Consider the following 15,918-nt stretch of genomic DNA (forward strand, 5'->3'; position numbering starts at 1 on the left):
AGTTATCACCACTAACATTTCCTCATAATACAGTTAGGTAACATTACAATACTATTTAACATATAGTGAACAACTTATTATACTCTTAGATTTTTTTTTTGGTTTTTGAGACAGGGTCTTTCATTATGTAGCCTATTATACTCTTTTTAAAAAATTTTTATTGTTTTATTATTCATATGTGCATACAATGCTTGGGTCATTTCTCCCTCCCTGCCCCAACCCCCTCCCTTACCACCCACTCCACCCCCTCCCTCTCCCCCCCACCCCCTCAATACCAACCAGAAACTATTTTGCCCTTATCTCTAATTTTGTTGAAGAGAGAGTATAAGCAATAATAGGAAGGAACAAGGGTTTTTGCTAGTTGAGATAAGGATAGCTATACAGGGAGTTGACTCACATTAATTTCCTGTCCATATGTGTTACCTTCTAGGTTAATTCTTTTTGATCTAACCTTTTCTCTAGTTCCTGGTCCCCTTCTCCTATTGGCCTCAGTTGTTTTAAAGTATCTGCTTTAGTTTCTCTGTGTTGAGGGCAACAAATGCTAGCTAATTTTTTAGGTGTCTTACCTATCCTCACACCTCCCTAGTGTGTTCTTGCTTTTATCATGTGCTCAAAGTCCAATCCCCTTGTTATGTTTGCCCTTGATCTAATGTCCGCATATGAGGGAGAACACATGATTTTTGGTCTTTTGGGCCAGGCTAACCTCACTCAGAATGATGTTCTCCAATTCCATCCATTTACCAGCGAATGGTAACGTTTTGTTCTTCTTCATGGCTGCATAAAATTCCATTGTGTATAGATACCTCATTTTCTTGATCCATTCATCAGTAGTGGGGCATCTTGGCTGTTTCCATAACTTGGCTATTGTGAATAGTGCTGTAATAAACATGGGTGTGCAGGTGCCTCTGGCGTAACCTGTGTCACAGTCTTTTGGGTATATCCCAAGAGTGGTATTGCTGGATCAAACGGTAGATCAATGTTTAGCTTTTTAAGTAGTCTCCAAATTTTTTTCCAGAGTGGTTGTACTAGTTTACGTTCCCACCAACAGTGTTAAGAGGGTTCCTTTGTCCCCGCATCCTCGCCAACACCTGTTGGTGGTGGTGTTGCCAACGATGGCTATTCTAACAGGGGTGAGGTGGAATCTTAGTGTGGTTTTAATTTGCATTTCCTTTATGGCTAGAGATGGTGAGCATTTTTTCATGTGTTTTTTGGCCACTTGAATTTCTTCTTTTGAGAAAGTTCTGTTTAGTTCACTTGCCCATTTCTTTATTGGTTCATTAGTTTTAGGAGAATTTAGTTTTTTAAGTTCCCTATATATTCTGGTTATCAGTCCTTTGTCTGATGTGTAGCTGGCAAATATTTTCTCCCACTCTGTGGGTGTTCTCTTCAGTTTAGAGACCATTTCTTTTGATGAACAGAAGCTTTTTAGTTTTACGAAGTCCTATTTATCTATGCTATCTCTTAGTTGCTGTGCTGCTGGGGTTCCATTGAGAAAGTTCTTACCTATACCTACTAACTCCAGAGTATTTCCTACTCTTTCCTGTATCAACTTTAGAATTTGTGGTCTGATATTAAGATCCTGATCTATCCTATGATACTCTTTAAACAGGATAAGGTTGGCACTTTAGACAGAGGAAAGCATCGAGACTGGATTCTCCAGAGACATATAAAGATGAAGTTAACAATACCTCAAGTTCTTCTTTATCACATTCTTCATTGTGTCCCAACTTGGCTTTCTCTTTCTCCAAAGCCCATTGGAGCTCTCTTGATTTTTTCTGTTCACTTGCTAATGTATCATTAAGCAAATGTACTTCATCTGTTTTATCTTTTACTTCCAACCTAAGAGACAAATGAGCTTTTATAAAACTATAGTGATCAAATATATACTTATAGAGAGTAAAGAGAAAACAGCATCCACTGAAAAGTTGAGACATATTATTAACTACCTAATAGGAAAATGTAAACAATATAAAGATTTAGAATTTTTTTTTTTTTGTGGTACTGGGGTTGGAATTCAGGGTTTTGAGATTGCTTGACAGGCGCTTTACCACTTGAGCCATGCCCCCAGATTCTTGACTGTGGTTCATTTCAAATTAACTGTTTCTCATAGCACAACTTATTATTTACCATTATAAAAAATTATGCAGCTTATTACTACTAAAATAGTATCAATAAAGATTTTTCCTTGTCTTTTACTGAACATGGAAATCATCATGTGAATTTGTGCATATGAAGTCAATGTTCAAATAAAATGACTGCACTTGCAATATCTTTAGAAAGTAGAGTATCTCAGTATTTACATCAACAAATCTATTCTTTTTACAAGCATTATCTCTTCAAATACTTTGCATATTTTAGCTAACTAAACCATGAATCTGACTGAGATCACTTCAAATTAGTTGGTGGCAAAATAAAAGTCAAAACTGTATTTTTTACAAGTCTCAAATAGAACTAAAGCTGTGGCACAGAATGTAAAATAACCATGACTTTATAATTTGGAAAAATTTGGGTGTTCCTTCTCTAGTACACTTTTTCTAAAATTAAAGTTTCACACTTAAACATTATGCATACTGTTGTGCTTCTGTAATATCTGCACAATGTCTGTGACAAAACTGTGCTAATTCCTTCACTAATACATGTTTATTCTATACGAAGCTTGGCACACCTGAATGCTTCTAATTCCTTTAGGTGCTTATGCTGTGCTTTGAGGGTTGTTTCTAGTTCCAATTTTGTTTGTGCAAGTTCACTTTTTAGTTCGGCAACCACCATTTTTTCCGAACTTAGCTGTTCCTGCAGCTCTGCTGCTCTGTCTTTCACACTGCTGAGTTCCACTTGCATCTCCAGCATTTGAGACTGCTTCTGCTGCATATTATATTCCATCAGTTCTAAAGGGAACATGATAAATATTTAAAATATAATCTAGCAATTCATACTTGGGTTATAAATACTTTATTGATAAAACTGATTTACAATTTAGGAGATTACTGCAAAGCAATTTTGAGAAGATTTAGAATCTCTAGCATTGGTAATTTATATAAATAAACCGTTTTTCTCAGAGGGCTACTGGCCAAGATTCAAGAACTCTAAATATAAGACTGATAAAAGTTTAACAGAATATGTTAATGGATGTAAAACTTAAAATAAGAAACTAGACCTTTTTTTTATTTTTGGGTGAGACTGGGGTTTGAGCTCAGGACTTCGCACTTGCAAAGCAGATATTCTACTGCTTAAGCCACACCTCCAGTCCATCTTGCTTTGGTTATTTTGGAGATGGGAGTTTCAAAAACTACTTCCCCAGGTTGGCCTTGAATCGAGATCCTCCCAAGTAGCTAGCTAGGATCACTGGTGTGAACCATCATTGCCAGCAAAAACTTGAACTTTAATGTAACTGTATCTCCAGAAATGGGAAGTCCAAATCCCAGTTTGGATTCTGTTTTTTCCATTAAAAACCAATCAAACCCTTTATATATGTTTACTACAAGAAAAACAAATCCAGAGACTTAAATCTTCAAGTGAAAACATTACACTTAATGATTTCCAAATATGCACCAGGATTTTACATTTATGTAAATATATGTATTTATACATGTATACACACACACACACACACACTCACAGAGAAAAGCTCTGCAGACATATTAGTCATTATTTTAGGCTTTATGTGATTCTAGGAGGGATTGTTATCACCAAAGCAAAAATCCAACTAGTCAGTAATCATGTAAAACACTAAACTATTTCAGTAACTAAAGTTAATTAAAACTATAATAAGTGGATAGGGGCATGGATCAAGTGGTAGAGTGCCTACCATGTGCAAGTTTCTGGGTTCAATGCCTAGCTCCACAATAACCCTCTCTCCAAACCACTGCACACCCAAGAGATTAGCAAAAAAGGCCTGACAATACCAGCTGTTGGGAAAGACGTGAAGCAACAGAATCTACACACTGCTACTGAGTACACAAACTGATATGACTGCTTTTTAAAAGTTTGGTATTATCTAATAAATTTGAAGATATTCATGCAATGACTCAGCAATTCCACTCCTCTGAAGACTCATGCATGTTGTGTGACTCAGAAACATTGTAGAATAATGTCCATAACGGCACTGAGTATAATAGCTGACAAGCAGAAACACCCAAATGTTTAACTTGGGACAATGTTAAAGAAAGATGAAAAAGCCAGACATGAAATATATAGACTGATAATGGTCAAAATCAGGGAACTTTAAACATGCATGGTTTAGAGATATATAAACTGGTAAGTTTTAACTAAAGGAAGATCAGGATAATACTCATTAAATTTCTTGTCACACTGTGTATTTGAATTTTTTACTTTTTTATATGTACTGGATAGTTCACAATTTTGTAAACAAAGAATTAAGAGGAAATAGTTACTTTCATTATGGATTTCCTTTTCTTTTAGGCAGTTATCCTCTAAAGAGAGTAGGAAAGACTGTTTTCTTAACATATGGCTTATTTTTACAATATTTTTGATAGCACTGGAGTTTGAACTCAGGACCTAGTACCTCCTGAGTAGCTGGGATTACATCGCTGCACCACATCTGGCTTTTTTTGTTGCAAGGGGAGGTTCACTACTTTTTTGCCCACGCTACCCTCGAACCATGATCCTCCCAATTTCTGCCTCCCAAGTAGTGGAATTATAGGCATCAAGCCATCTGCCCAACTAATACACAGTTTTAAAACAAAGATAAAGAACTTAATGTATTTAGACTGATCAAAGTAAAGGGTGTTTGTTTTAAATTAGATACAGCTGTACAAGAGCAATTTGTAAATCCTCTAACCCTACAGTAATGAACATAGATTATCTACTTATGTTATGATAATGAGATGAAAATGTGAGTAAGTGGAAATATTTAACTGAATAATAATAAGGACAATGAGGTGAAATATTTTCACTTATTTGTGTAATCATATGAATCTGTCATATAATATACCTTGGCTTGGTTTATCAATTTCTTGTTCTCTTTTCAGGGCCATTTTTCTACCATTAATTTGAGCATGCAGTGCTTGAATTTCAGATAACAAACTCCTTCTATCTGCCTTCTGCAGACAGTCCATAGCTGCTTGATAGCCAATACCCTGTAACAAAGTAAAGTGAAAAATCAAATGTAAAGACAATAAAATTAACAACCAGAAAGTCTGAAGGAGGAATGAAACAAATGTGCTAAAATATTTTTAAGAATTTCACTTTTTCTTGTTCAAAATGTGTGAGGATTTGTTGAAAACAGATATTCTTTTACCTCTAAATATTGCTGTGTTTCCTAAAAATAAGAACATTCTTTTATGTAACCCCAGTGCAAATATCCAGAGGAATTAACATTACTAAAACAATATTATCTAATAGAGATTATTCAAAGTTTGCAAGTGCTGATATTAAGTTTTTTATAACCTTGAGCTTTTTAAAGAGTATAGACTAGGTATTTTGTGTGTATGCTCCTCAATTAAAAAAAAAAAAGACCTTTTTATTTTGTACTAATTTAAGTTCCCATGCACCCCTCAGCCAGCTTTCCCTAATGACAGCATGTTAAATAATTGCAGCACATTGTCAAAATCAGGAAACTAACACTGGCAATATTATTCAAACTATAGGTTTATTCACATTTCATTACTATTTACGCAGCTTTTTTTCTTTGGTGTTACAATACTATGAAATTTTATCACTTGTTGCAGGTTCTTAAACATGTACCACAATTATGGTACGGAACTACTTCACTAAAGACTACTTGTAGTCACAGCTTCTCCCTACCTTTAACTTGAGCAACCACTCATCTGTTCTCTGTCATAATTCTGCCATTTCAACATACCTAACACGAAGGATGTTGAGAGTACCAAGTTTGTTTCTTTTTAAATGCTTGATAGTATTTCATTATATGGATATATCACAGTTTGTCCATCCATTTATTTGCTAGAGGACATTACAAATAAAACAGCTATGAATATTCATGTGTATGTGCTTAGGGAGATGCAAATTTTCATTCCTGTCTAAGTATTTATGAGTGTGACTGCTAGGTCATAAGGCACAGGTATGTTTAACTTGGCTTTCCCACTTTACATTCCCACTTCGCACATCCATCAGCATTCGGTGGGGATTCTTGTTATGCATTTAACAGAAGTACCACAAAAATGATGTTGTGTCCTTAATATGAGGAAGTATCTGCTGTCTTTGCTTTTTCCATTGCTGCTAATATTAACTCTGATTGCCTGGGTAAGGTGGTGTCTGCAAGGTTTCTCCACTACAAAGTTACTGCTTTTCCCTCTATAATGAAAAGAACCTTCTGGGGATTTACTTTGAGACTATGCAAATATGCTTTTAACAACTTTTTCATACTAGTTTTAGCATCCATTGATGATTACTGCTTGAATAGGTCATGTTTAATAAAGGATGATTTTCTAATTCCATCATTCCTTTTACTAGGTAGCATTCTACTGTGATAATATTTACTTATCTAATAATATAAGTATGAGCTCATGAATTGTTATTTTATTCTGCTTCTTAATCTGTCACTACCATTTAGTTTGATGTTTAAATTTTCCAAATTTGGCCAATGAGAGAGCCTTAATAGCTGGCGTCTGAGTCCTTTTGACATATTCATTTTGTTCTTTGAACAATTCCTACTTGTTAGCAAAACAAGATATTCCTGGTTCATCTGTATCTTCCCTGATATAGCCCTGGTATATTACCAGGACTCCAAGGAACCCTAGTTCTTTTTAAAGGAGAATATATTTAAAAACTGAGACCTGGGCAAAAGCGTTATGAATAGACTTTTAACTATTGATAGGACTCTGTTACTAGTCATAGGTCTTTTTAGGTTTTCCATTTCTTACTAAATGAATCTGCATAATTTTTTAAAAAAAGAAAACCTGTTCATTTCACCCATGTTTTAAAATGTAGGAAATTATTCATAGTATTTTTTTGTTTTTATATCTCAGCTATATTTTTAGTTATGATCCTACTTCATTCTTAATGCTTAAAAATATTTTATTTTTCTTAACACAATTCTCCAGAAAAGCTTGTTTTATTAGCCTTTTCAAAGAGCCAACTTTAATCTTCATTATTCATAGATTCCATACTTGCATATTTGACTACTCATTAAAATTTATGTGTAATCTCAAAATCAATACTAGTATTGCTTTCACTGTCATTCATACACATACAGAACAGCAAAAAATATAAACTGATTAATGTTCCTAGCTGAAGTCAAACAAGGGAACACTGTGCCTTTTCACTTTAGCTCTCATAGTGTAGACACAAATGTTTTCAGTCTGTTTGGTGTCTTATTTTTCATATTTATGTGTTTTATTTGTGATTTTATGGTTTAAAATGGCCCCCAAGTAAAGCACCACATGTTTTTTAGTACATGAAACCTGTGCAGCATCTTAAGGTAAAAATGTGTATCACATAAACTTCTTTCAGGCATGAGTTACACTGTTTTTGACCATGTTCAATGTCAATGAATCAATAATATATACTAAAAAAGATATCTTCAAATGGAAACACTGTTAGGGTTTGACTATGAAATGTTCCCCATAGGCTCATGGGCTGAAAGCTTGGTTCCCAGCTTGTGACACTATTTTGGGAAGTAGTGGAAATTTTAGGAGAAGGGGCTGAGAAGGAGGAAATAAGTCACTGGGGGTACACCTGATTCCTTCCTCTCTCTCTTTCTCTCTACTTCCTGTCTGGCATGAGGTGAGTGGCCTCTGTCATAGCACCTACTCCATGGTGTTTTGGTTCATCAGAGGCCCAGAATCAATAGAGCCAAGGATTATGGACTGAAACCTCTGAAACTGTGAGCTAAAACAAGTTTACCCCTCTGTAAATTGCTTATGTCAGGTATTTTGTCACAGTGACAAAGTTTAATACAATCACACAGAAAACAAGATTGTCTATTGAATGGCTGATAAAAATGTGTGACTGGAGGCTTATTGGAACCTAACCCTGTGTTTCCACTAGAAGCAATGGCTCATAACAATTTTACAAAACATAATTACTGAGAAAAATGAGAAATGTCTGTATTGTTTCTGCATTTTCTTTGGGTTTATTCTGTTGCTTTTTTCTAACTTCCTGAGTTTGATGATTAGCTCAGAAATTTTCTGATTTTACTACTTTCTAACATAGGATAAAACATTTAGAATCTTTTTCTCCTAAATATTCTCAGTGGCCCCTGCTAAAATGTTAATTTTCATATTCAAAATTGTAAAACCAATAACTCACTTTCTTATTACTATTTGTAAAGCATTTTTTTAAAAAGAAAGTTTGCTTTTTGATACCTGTTCTTGTATTCTCTGTTCCAAACAGTTTAACAGTCCAGCTACATCTCTAGTGCCTAGAGCTGTCAGCTCAGTCTGAAATGCAGCTAGTAAAGTGCTGCGTTCCTTCAAGAAAACATGTTGAAGGGCAAGTAGGAGTTCACCACGCCAGTCTGAGAGGCTTTCACGAGATTGAGAACTATCATAAACCTAGCAGAGTATGAAATACAAAAGTTAGTTTTCAAATAAGCATGTTTTAAAAGCATCCTAAAAATATTATCTACTAACCAAAATAAAAATTTAAAAACTTAAGAGCATATGTATTTTCAAATTGGAAACTATAGTAATTCATGTAAAACACATATAAACATAATTTAACTCATAAATTGTATCACTGTCGTTAATATAAAACTATTTACAAACATAATATTGAGTACCTCAGCTTCCCTTTGCACTTGCATTTTGGTAATTAAATCCTTAAGAGATGAGATGGTACTGAGGTAAGCTCTTCTCTCTTCTAGCCAAGATTCTGAAATTTGCTGAACAGAAGGGTCCTCTCTATCACCATAGGGTGACTCTGTGAGAGAAAGCACCTGCATGCCCTCATTATGGACAGCTCTCAGTAATCCCTAGAAACCAAAACCCAAAATTATGACTTCTTCAAAGACTGAACATATAAAAATAAGTATATTTAAAGCAATGTAACTTATCAAACTAGTCTGACTCAGAAAAGTCAATGAAGACAGGAGACCCAGCCAGATTCTTCCAAATGCTGCTTCCTGTGGAGGGGTAAGCTAATCCCAAGACTCTCTATGACTTTTCACAATTCTCATTTCTAAGTTCCTTCTTTCTATTTAGCCAATGTACTCTTCCTAGATTTAATGACTAGCCACTGATTTGACCAAAAGAAAGAAGGTGGGAAGTAACTCTTACTCCTTGAGATTGCTTTAATAATTTTGGCAAATAAAGACACTGGGAATAAAATTATTAAAAAAAACCCTTCATAAGCATAATCACAAAGTATACTGTACTTTATTATCTGTGAAATATGGGAATAAGATGAAACAGACCCTCCATCCCCAAGGAGCTTTCTAGCTATGCAATTCTCTCTTCAGAAAGGATGCTACTATGTAATTTCAAATAAACTACTATCTTCAAGAAAGAAATAATACTGGCTAAGTTTATTAGGAGATTTTCAGTTTTTATTACCTTTATTTTTTGGGGAAATGAATCTGTTAAACTTTCACCTTCTTCTCCTTGGCCTTCTAATACTGTGTCAAATCCCTGACTTTGTGTAAGATAAGTTCCCTGACCCCAGTCTGATCCAGAATCTAAAATAAAGAAAACAACCATTTGTAATTCACACATACAAATACAACACTTTTTAGACAAATAATATAACCATTTCAGAAAAACTTACCACTGGAACATACTTCTCTAGTTTGGTAAGCATTAGAATATGACAATTCGGGAATTGAGGATCCCTAATTAGAGGAAAAAACAGCAAAAAAAAAAAAAGTATTTTTTACTTTAGTAAACATAAGACCCAATGAACCATTCTAGTTTCTGATATAGTTAAAAAAGGAAAAATAAATCTAATGTCCATATTTGTCACAATAAATTAAACTATCTAAAGTTTATGACACATATATTTTTTCCTCATGGGTATTGCCATAATAAGGAGAGACATTCATGAATTAAGGAATCATAACAGGTTCTAAATCCATATAAGAACTTTATTACCTAATTCCACATGATGGGAAAATTTAAAATCATAATAGCATCATGAAAAAATAGACATTTCTCATATTTAAAAAAAATTTTCTTAAAAACATAGAATGTTAAAAGAAAAATCATGGATTGTTGGAAAAACAAAACAAAACATGTATTATGAGAACCAAATACCTCTTTAGAGCTCAGACACTGTATCACTGCCTTCAAGGAGCCACATTCCTCTGTCAGTAACTGAATGGCAACATAATGCTCCCTCTTCAAAGTTTCAGTTTCTGAGATATGTCTGGATTCCATATCCAAAATTTCAGCAGCATGTAGTTCTTGCATCTGCTCAATTTTTTCAGTAAACTGACTGATTACCTCATTGACTTCCTCTGATGAACACTCACTCTGTACATCACTCTGAATCCCTGCATTTCTAACAAGAGTCTGTGGGGTTTGACTGCCGCTGCTGACCTGGAGCGTTCCCTCTATCTGAGAAGCACAGCTTTTACCCACTTTAACAGGAAGTGGCTCTAACATGCAGACCTTTCTGTGTTCTTGTACTTCAGTTTTATCTTCTTTGTCTAAGAAGAAGGATAATTTCTCTTCTGCCTTTGTAAGCTGATACTTGACTTGGCTTAAATCGTTCTGAAGAGATGCTATATTTCTTTCTTTTACCTAAAACATAATGAATAAAACAGCAATAGAGAATTCAGTTAAAATTTTTGCATATTAATTGAACTCAGGTGAGGAACGGGAGAGTGTAATTCATGCTTGTATGTTCATTTGCCTCTGAATAATAGAAAAAACATTGCAGAAACCCTCAGAGTTTACATATACTGTCACATATACCATATGTATGGCCACAGATCTACTATAGGAGTGAAATAATTTTATCAGCCTCTACTTTTGGTTTTCATGGGATTTATAGTTCTCTTTAACGCCTGTCTTTCTCCTTTACTGCTAATAAACTAGAGAGTAAAAGCATTCTCCTAACAAAGATTCCCAGGAAAGTCAAGTAAGGAGAAGATGCTGGTAAAGAAATGTGTAACAGTGAATGTTTCATTAAATCTACAAAAGATTTTTTTTTCTAGCATTTGAAATTATGGATTTGGGTTTTATTTTTTAGAATATATTCTAAAAGGAAAATAAGACAGGTAGAAATGAATGAATTAGATCTATGGTACTTATCTTACCAAAAGCTCTTCTTGAAGTTTCTCTGCCTTTTCTTTATAACTGGCAAATTCTTTGTTAGTCACTGACTCAGCTCTAAGAGCCTCAAGTTCACCAAAAAATCCACTTTCTCCATGGGTATGAATTAGTTCAGTAGTTGCCTGAGTGACAGCAGAAAACATAAGAAACACATCATTTAAAAATAACAGCTAAGTTCAAGGTACTTACAGATTCTAATGAAGCTTTTCCAGAAATGACTGCCTACAGATCAAAGAGGTTGAAATTACAATACTTTTTCAACAAAGAGGCAAACCTTTTCTAAACCATTTCATATTCTCTTTTTTTTTTTTTTGCCTTTGTCCCTCTCTCCTTCCCCTCTGCGTTTTATAGTCTTAAGGGAATAAGAGTGATTTGCTGAGAATGAAGGTAAATCATGTCATCAGTATGTACTTTAAAAATGTATAAATTATTAAGAATTTTATTATTCAAGAGTTTTATATTCATGTTACTTTCTTCAAAGGATACCTGATATAAATAAGACATTTCTTATGGGAAATGCTATTAGCATTTTAACACATATTACCTACAGTAATATGTAGTTATAATGAGCTAGAGGGAAAAAGCCTGTGGGATTATTCTTTGTAACATTATATTATAATATCCTGATATATCAATTAATCTGATGGTCACATAACATTGCACATTCACTAGTCAAAATTGTAAATTTATAAAGTGAGAATTTAAAGGGAAAAAAGTCTTTGTCATATTTGTCATACACTAAAAATAACTATGATTTCAGGTATTTACAAAAGCAGACTTATAGAGGTCAAACACAAATTTTTTCCTAAGAAGGATGAAATCTATTATCAGGCATAAAATTTATAAAAGCTATGACTTGACACATTAATTCAGTAGATTACTAATATGTCATGATATTTTTCATTACTTAAAAGGAATGATGACATACATGCATATTAGAAAGAGATTAAAGGGAAAAAAACCCCCACAAGTCCTCAAGGACATTTGCTAAACTTAATGTTTCTGAATGCTGTAATTAATGGCTTGGCTAATGGAAAAAATACCATGTTTGAAGACCACAAAATGTAATTTGTATACATTATTCTAGGAATAATAATATGACTGCAGACTGTTAAATTAAATTTGGCCTGCTGTATCTGGAGTTCCTATGTGAAGAACTGGAATGTAACTTAAGTATGCAAACTGATAATCTAATTTAGGAGTATAATAATCAGCCAAGTCTCAGCCAATCACATGCAGCCATGCTTCAGCAAATCATAGGCAACCAAACAATCAGATTATGTTCAAGTAAGGCCTAGATGTAACCAATCAAGCGATTTTCTGTACTTTACTTGGGACTTCTGTCTATAAATACTCACCGCCTGCTGATATAGAATGGAACTTTTTGAATCTCTACTGGCTCTGAGTGCTGCATAATTCACGAATCATACTTTGTTCAAATAAACTGTTAAGTTAGCAATCAGCTTAATGAACAAAGGAAAAACAGTTTCCTAAGGTATTTAGGTAAAAATAAATCATGTATGAAACTAACCTTGAGAATTTCAAAATCTCCTTGAGGACCGCTTAGCCTTTCTTTCCCTTCCTGCTTTTTCTTACTATCCTCCAATAGCTTCTGTAGTTCTAGCAGCTTCTTTTCTTTTTCCAAAGCAGTTTTCTCTGCAATTTCTACTTGTTCTTTTTCCAAAACCAAACTAGCATGCATTTCAACCACTTGTCTTTCTAGTTCTGATATTCTCAAGGTTAATGAGGACACATCAGACTCCATATTGTTTTCGGTGAGTTGATTTAAGTTCTGTGTATGTATCCTTTCAGGTTCTGGCAAAACTGCTTGTTTATCTTTATAGAACTTCACATATTCCTGAACTGCCTCAAGTTGGACTTGACTTACAAGAGCAGCAGCTACTTTTTCCTCAAGTATTTTCTGTAGGTTTACAATCTTTTTTTGAAGCATGTCTGTTTCAGATTGGCCTTGCTCTTGCATGTCTTTTATTTGTTTATAACACTGGATAAGTTCTAAGTCCTTTGTACTAATAGAGCTCTCAAGTTGCAGCAATTTTGTTTCCAAACTTCTCGTGGAAACTTTGGTGCTTTCTCTAAAGGATCTGAGGTAAGGCTGATTTTCTAGGGGTTTAAGAGCATCCTCAGTAAGGACTACTTCTTCCATTTCAGATTTGTCTTTGTTGAGGTCATCTACAGCCAAGTTAACACTTTCTTCAGGTATACTTTGGACTTTTTCCTTATTTTCACATTCTTTCTTTAAGCTGCATAATTCTTGTGTTAGCTGGTTCATTTTTAAATTGGTTTCTTTAAGTTCACTTTTTGTGAAGGCCATTTCTTCATTAGTGGTTTCTACTTGCTGTTCCAAAGCCAGCTTTTCAGCTATAACCTTATCCAATTGATGTTTTAAACTGTCTGCTTCTTCTGGGAAGGAATCAGCATCCACTGATGTCTTCTGCTCAATATTGGCCAATTCCTGTTGAAGTTTTTCAATCACTTCATTGAGCTGTTCTATTTCTTCTTCTTTATTTTTCTTCATACGTTCTTGATCACTCATCAAACACTCTATTTGGGTTTCAAGATCCCTAATAAGTTCATTTTTTTCTTCAACGACCTATAAATGAAAGAAGGAAACACACCTAATATATATGTATTTATATTTTGGAAATTTTATTTTAGGGCAGGACCTTAAACAGATTTTAAAAGAGATGATCAAGCACAAAAAAACAATATATTTCACACACACACTATGCTACTTTCAATATAGACCACCACCTCCTTTATCATATCAAACAGGAACCTTATTTAGGATTTCATTCTGGAAGATCTGTTAAGTGTAAAGTAGTTTATGCTTTTAGTAATTGATTTCTATTAGGAAAACAGTCCATATCATTACATTCTATTAGAAAAGATAAAATACTGAGCTAGTAGTGCATGCCTGTAATCCTTGCTACTCAGGAGGCAGAGGTAAAGAGGATCACATTTAGAAGCCAGCAACAGCAAATAGTTCAAGACCCATATCTAGAAAATACCTACAAAAGGGCTGGTGGGGTGGTGGCTCAAGTGGTAGAATGCATGTCTACCAAGCTTGAGGCCCTGACTTCAAATCCTAGTACAAAAAATGGGGTGAAGCATTGAAATAATGTTTATAACAAATGGCACTCACAGGTAATTATACCATTCAACTCTTAAATAGAAGAATTTTTAATACATTTAGTTAGAATGATATGATGAAACAAGACACAGAGTGTCCCTAAAAAAATAAAACCACCTTCTGAAAATATTAGGAGGAGTCAAAGATACATATAGCTTGTTAAACATTGCCATCATTTATTTAGTTTTTAAATTAATTTTCTGGTGGTAGTGGGATCTGAACTCAGGGCCTTGTGCTTGCTAGGCAGGTACTTTGCCATTTGGGTCATGCCTCCAGCTCTTATTGCTTTTATTTTTCAAATAGGGTTTCATATTTTTATGCCTAGGTTGGCCTGGACCACAATCCTATTTATGCTTCCTGCATGGCTGAGATGACAGATGTGAGCTACCATGCCCAGTTTATTAGTTCAGCTGTTGTCTTGTGAACTTTTTTCCCTAGGCTGCTCTAGAACTGTGATCCTCCTGATCTCCGCTTTCTGAGTAACTGCAGGCATGAGTCACCATGTCTGGCCACATTATTTCTTAATAAAGTAAAATTAATGGGTAAGAAAGAATTAAAATTCGACTTTTAAATTCAATGGGAAAGTGAAAATTATCACCATTTTGTGCTTTAAAATTCTAGCACACAGTAATTTCAGGTAAAAATCAATTTTAAGTGAGTTATACCTTGTTTTCTGTTGTAAGTTTAAGTTGCTGCTGAAGTTTTATAATTTGCTCATTTAACTGGTCAGTTTCTACCTCTTTTTCTTGTATTATCTGGGTAAATTTTCCAAATAGCTCATGTTGGTCCTGAGTAGAGATAGCATCAGATTCCTTTGTGGCAAATCTCAGTCTTTCCATTTCATTCTAGGGAAAAAAATAATTGTCGTGGTTGGATATGTTATTACATGTCATTTTCAGAACATATTTTCAATTAAGTTTTATAAAAGACATACAGCCTCTGATGGGCAAATGAAAAAAAAATAGATACTGCATTTCAGCAATTCTTAAAATATTTTGATAAAGAATTAAAAATTTTTCATTTATGATGAATTGTAATATTTAGGTTAAACAGAAAGTAAGTTTCATGCAAATCTATTTGCCTATTAATATTCCTCTGTTAATATTACTTAACAGCTGGATTCAGCAAATACTTGGTAAAGCTACAAAAGACCAAAAACCAATTCACAGCCAAAAGCTTTTCTAAACTGATTACCTTCAGTAACTTGTTCTCTTGTCCAAGTTCCTGCAAGCGGGCAGCAGACTCCTTCTTCTGTATCTCTAATTGCATATGTAGTTGCTGAACCTCTTCACTCTTATTTTCCAGTTCTTCTCTAAACTGCTCTAACTGTTCTTCTAAGTTTGTAATCTTTAATATCAAAATTATCAAAAGAAAAACACTGTTTATACAATTTTTTTTGTCAAGACAGAAGAAGAGTGCTATATTTGTTTCACAAATATATGCTTAAAATATGTAAACCATGGGTGTAAAGAAAAGTGATTTACTAAGTCAGGTGTAATGTGTAATTCCTAGATATGCTCAAATTGCATCCTTATAAATTATTCTGCCCCAAGCAGATAGGAGAACTTAAGGAAG

At 34.1% G+C, this 15,918-nt stretch overlaps 1 protein-coding gene across 8 annotated transcripts in view; it reads right to left on the minus strand.

Annotated features, from left to right (window-relative positions):
* Positions 1-15,918, minus strand: part of Akap9 (A-kinase anchoring protein 9) — a 156,226-nt gene that overhangs the window by 12,035 nt on the left and 128,273 nt on the right. For 7 of the 8 annotated variants that reach the window (XM_074064769.1, XM_074064763.1, XM_074064766.1 and 4 more), the window contains 12 exons: positions 15,538-15,690; positions 15,009-15,188; positions 12,724-13,803; positions 11,177-11,314; positions 10,170-10,658; positions 9,685-9,748; positions 9,474-9,595; positions 8,702-8,893; positions 8,286-8,474; positions 4,952-5,096; positions 2,666-2,885; positions 1,689-1,839 (listed from right to left, as the gene is read on the minus strand). In XM_074064769.1, coding sequence (XP_073920870.1) covers positions 1,689-1,839; positions 2,666-2,885; positions 4,952-5,096; positions 8,286-8,474; positions 8,702-8,893; positions 9,474-9,595; positions 9,685-9,748; positions 10,170-10,658; positions 11,177-11,314; positions 12,724-13,803; positions 15,009-15,188; positions 15,538-15,690 — 3,123 coding nt within the window. The remainder of the gene's footprint in view (positions 1-1,688; positions 1,840-2,665; positions 2,886-4,951; positions 5,097-8,285; positions 8,475-8,701; positions 8,894-9,473; positions 9,596-9,684; positions 9,749-10,169; positions 10,659-11,176; positions 11,315-12,723; positions 13,804-15,008; positions 15,189-15,537; positions 15,691-15,918) is intronic. The other variant, XM_074064767.1, reaches the window with a different exon arrangement.

Source organism: Castor canadensis, chromosome 2 (genome assembly GCF_047511655.1).
Source record: "Castor canadensis chromosome 2, mCasCan1.hap1v2, whole genome shotgun sequence".
Classification (NCBI taxonomy): Eukaryota; Metazoa; Chordata; class Mammalia; order Rodentia; family Castoridae; genus Castor; species Castor canadensis.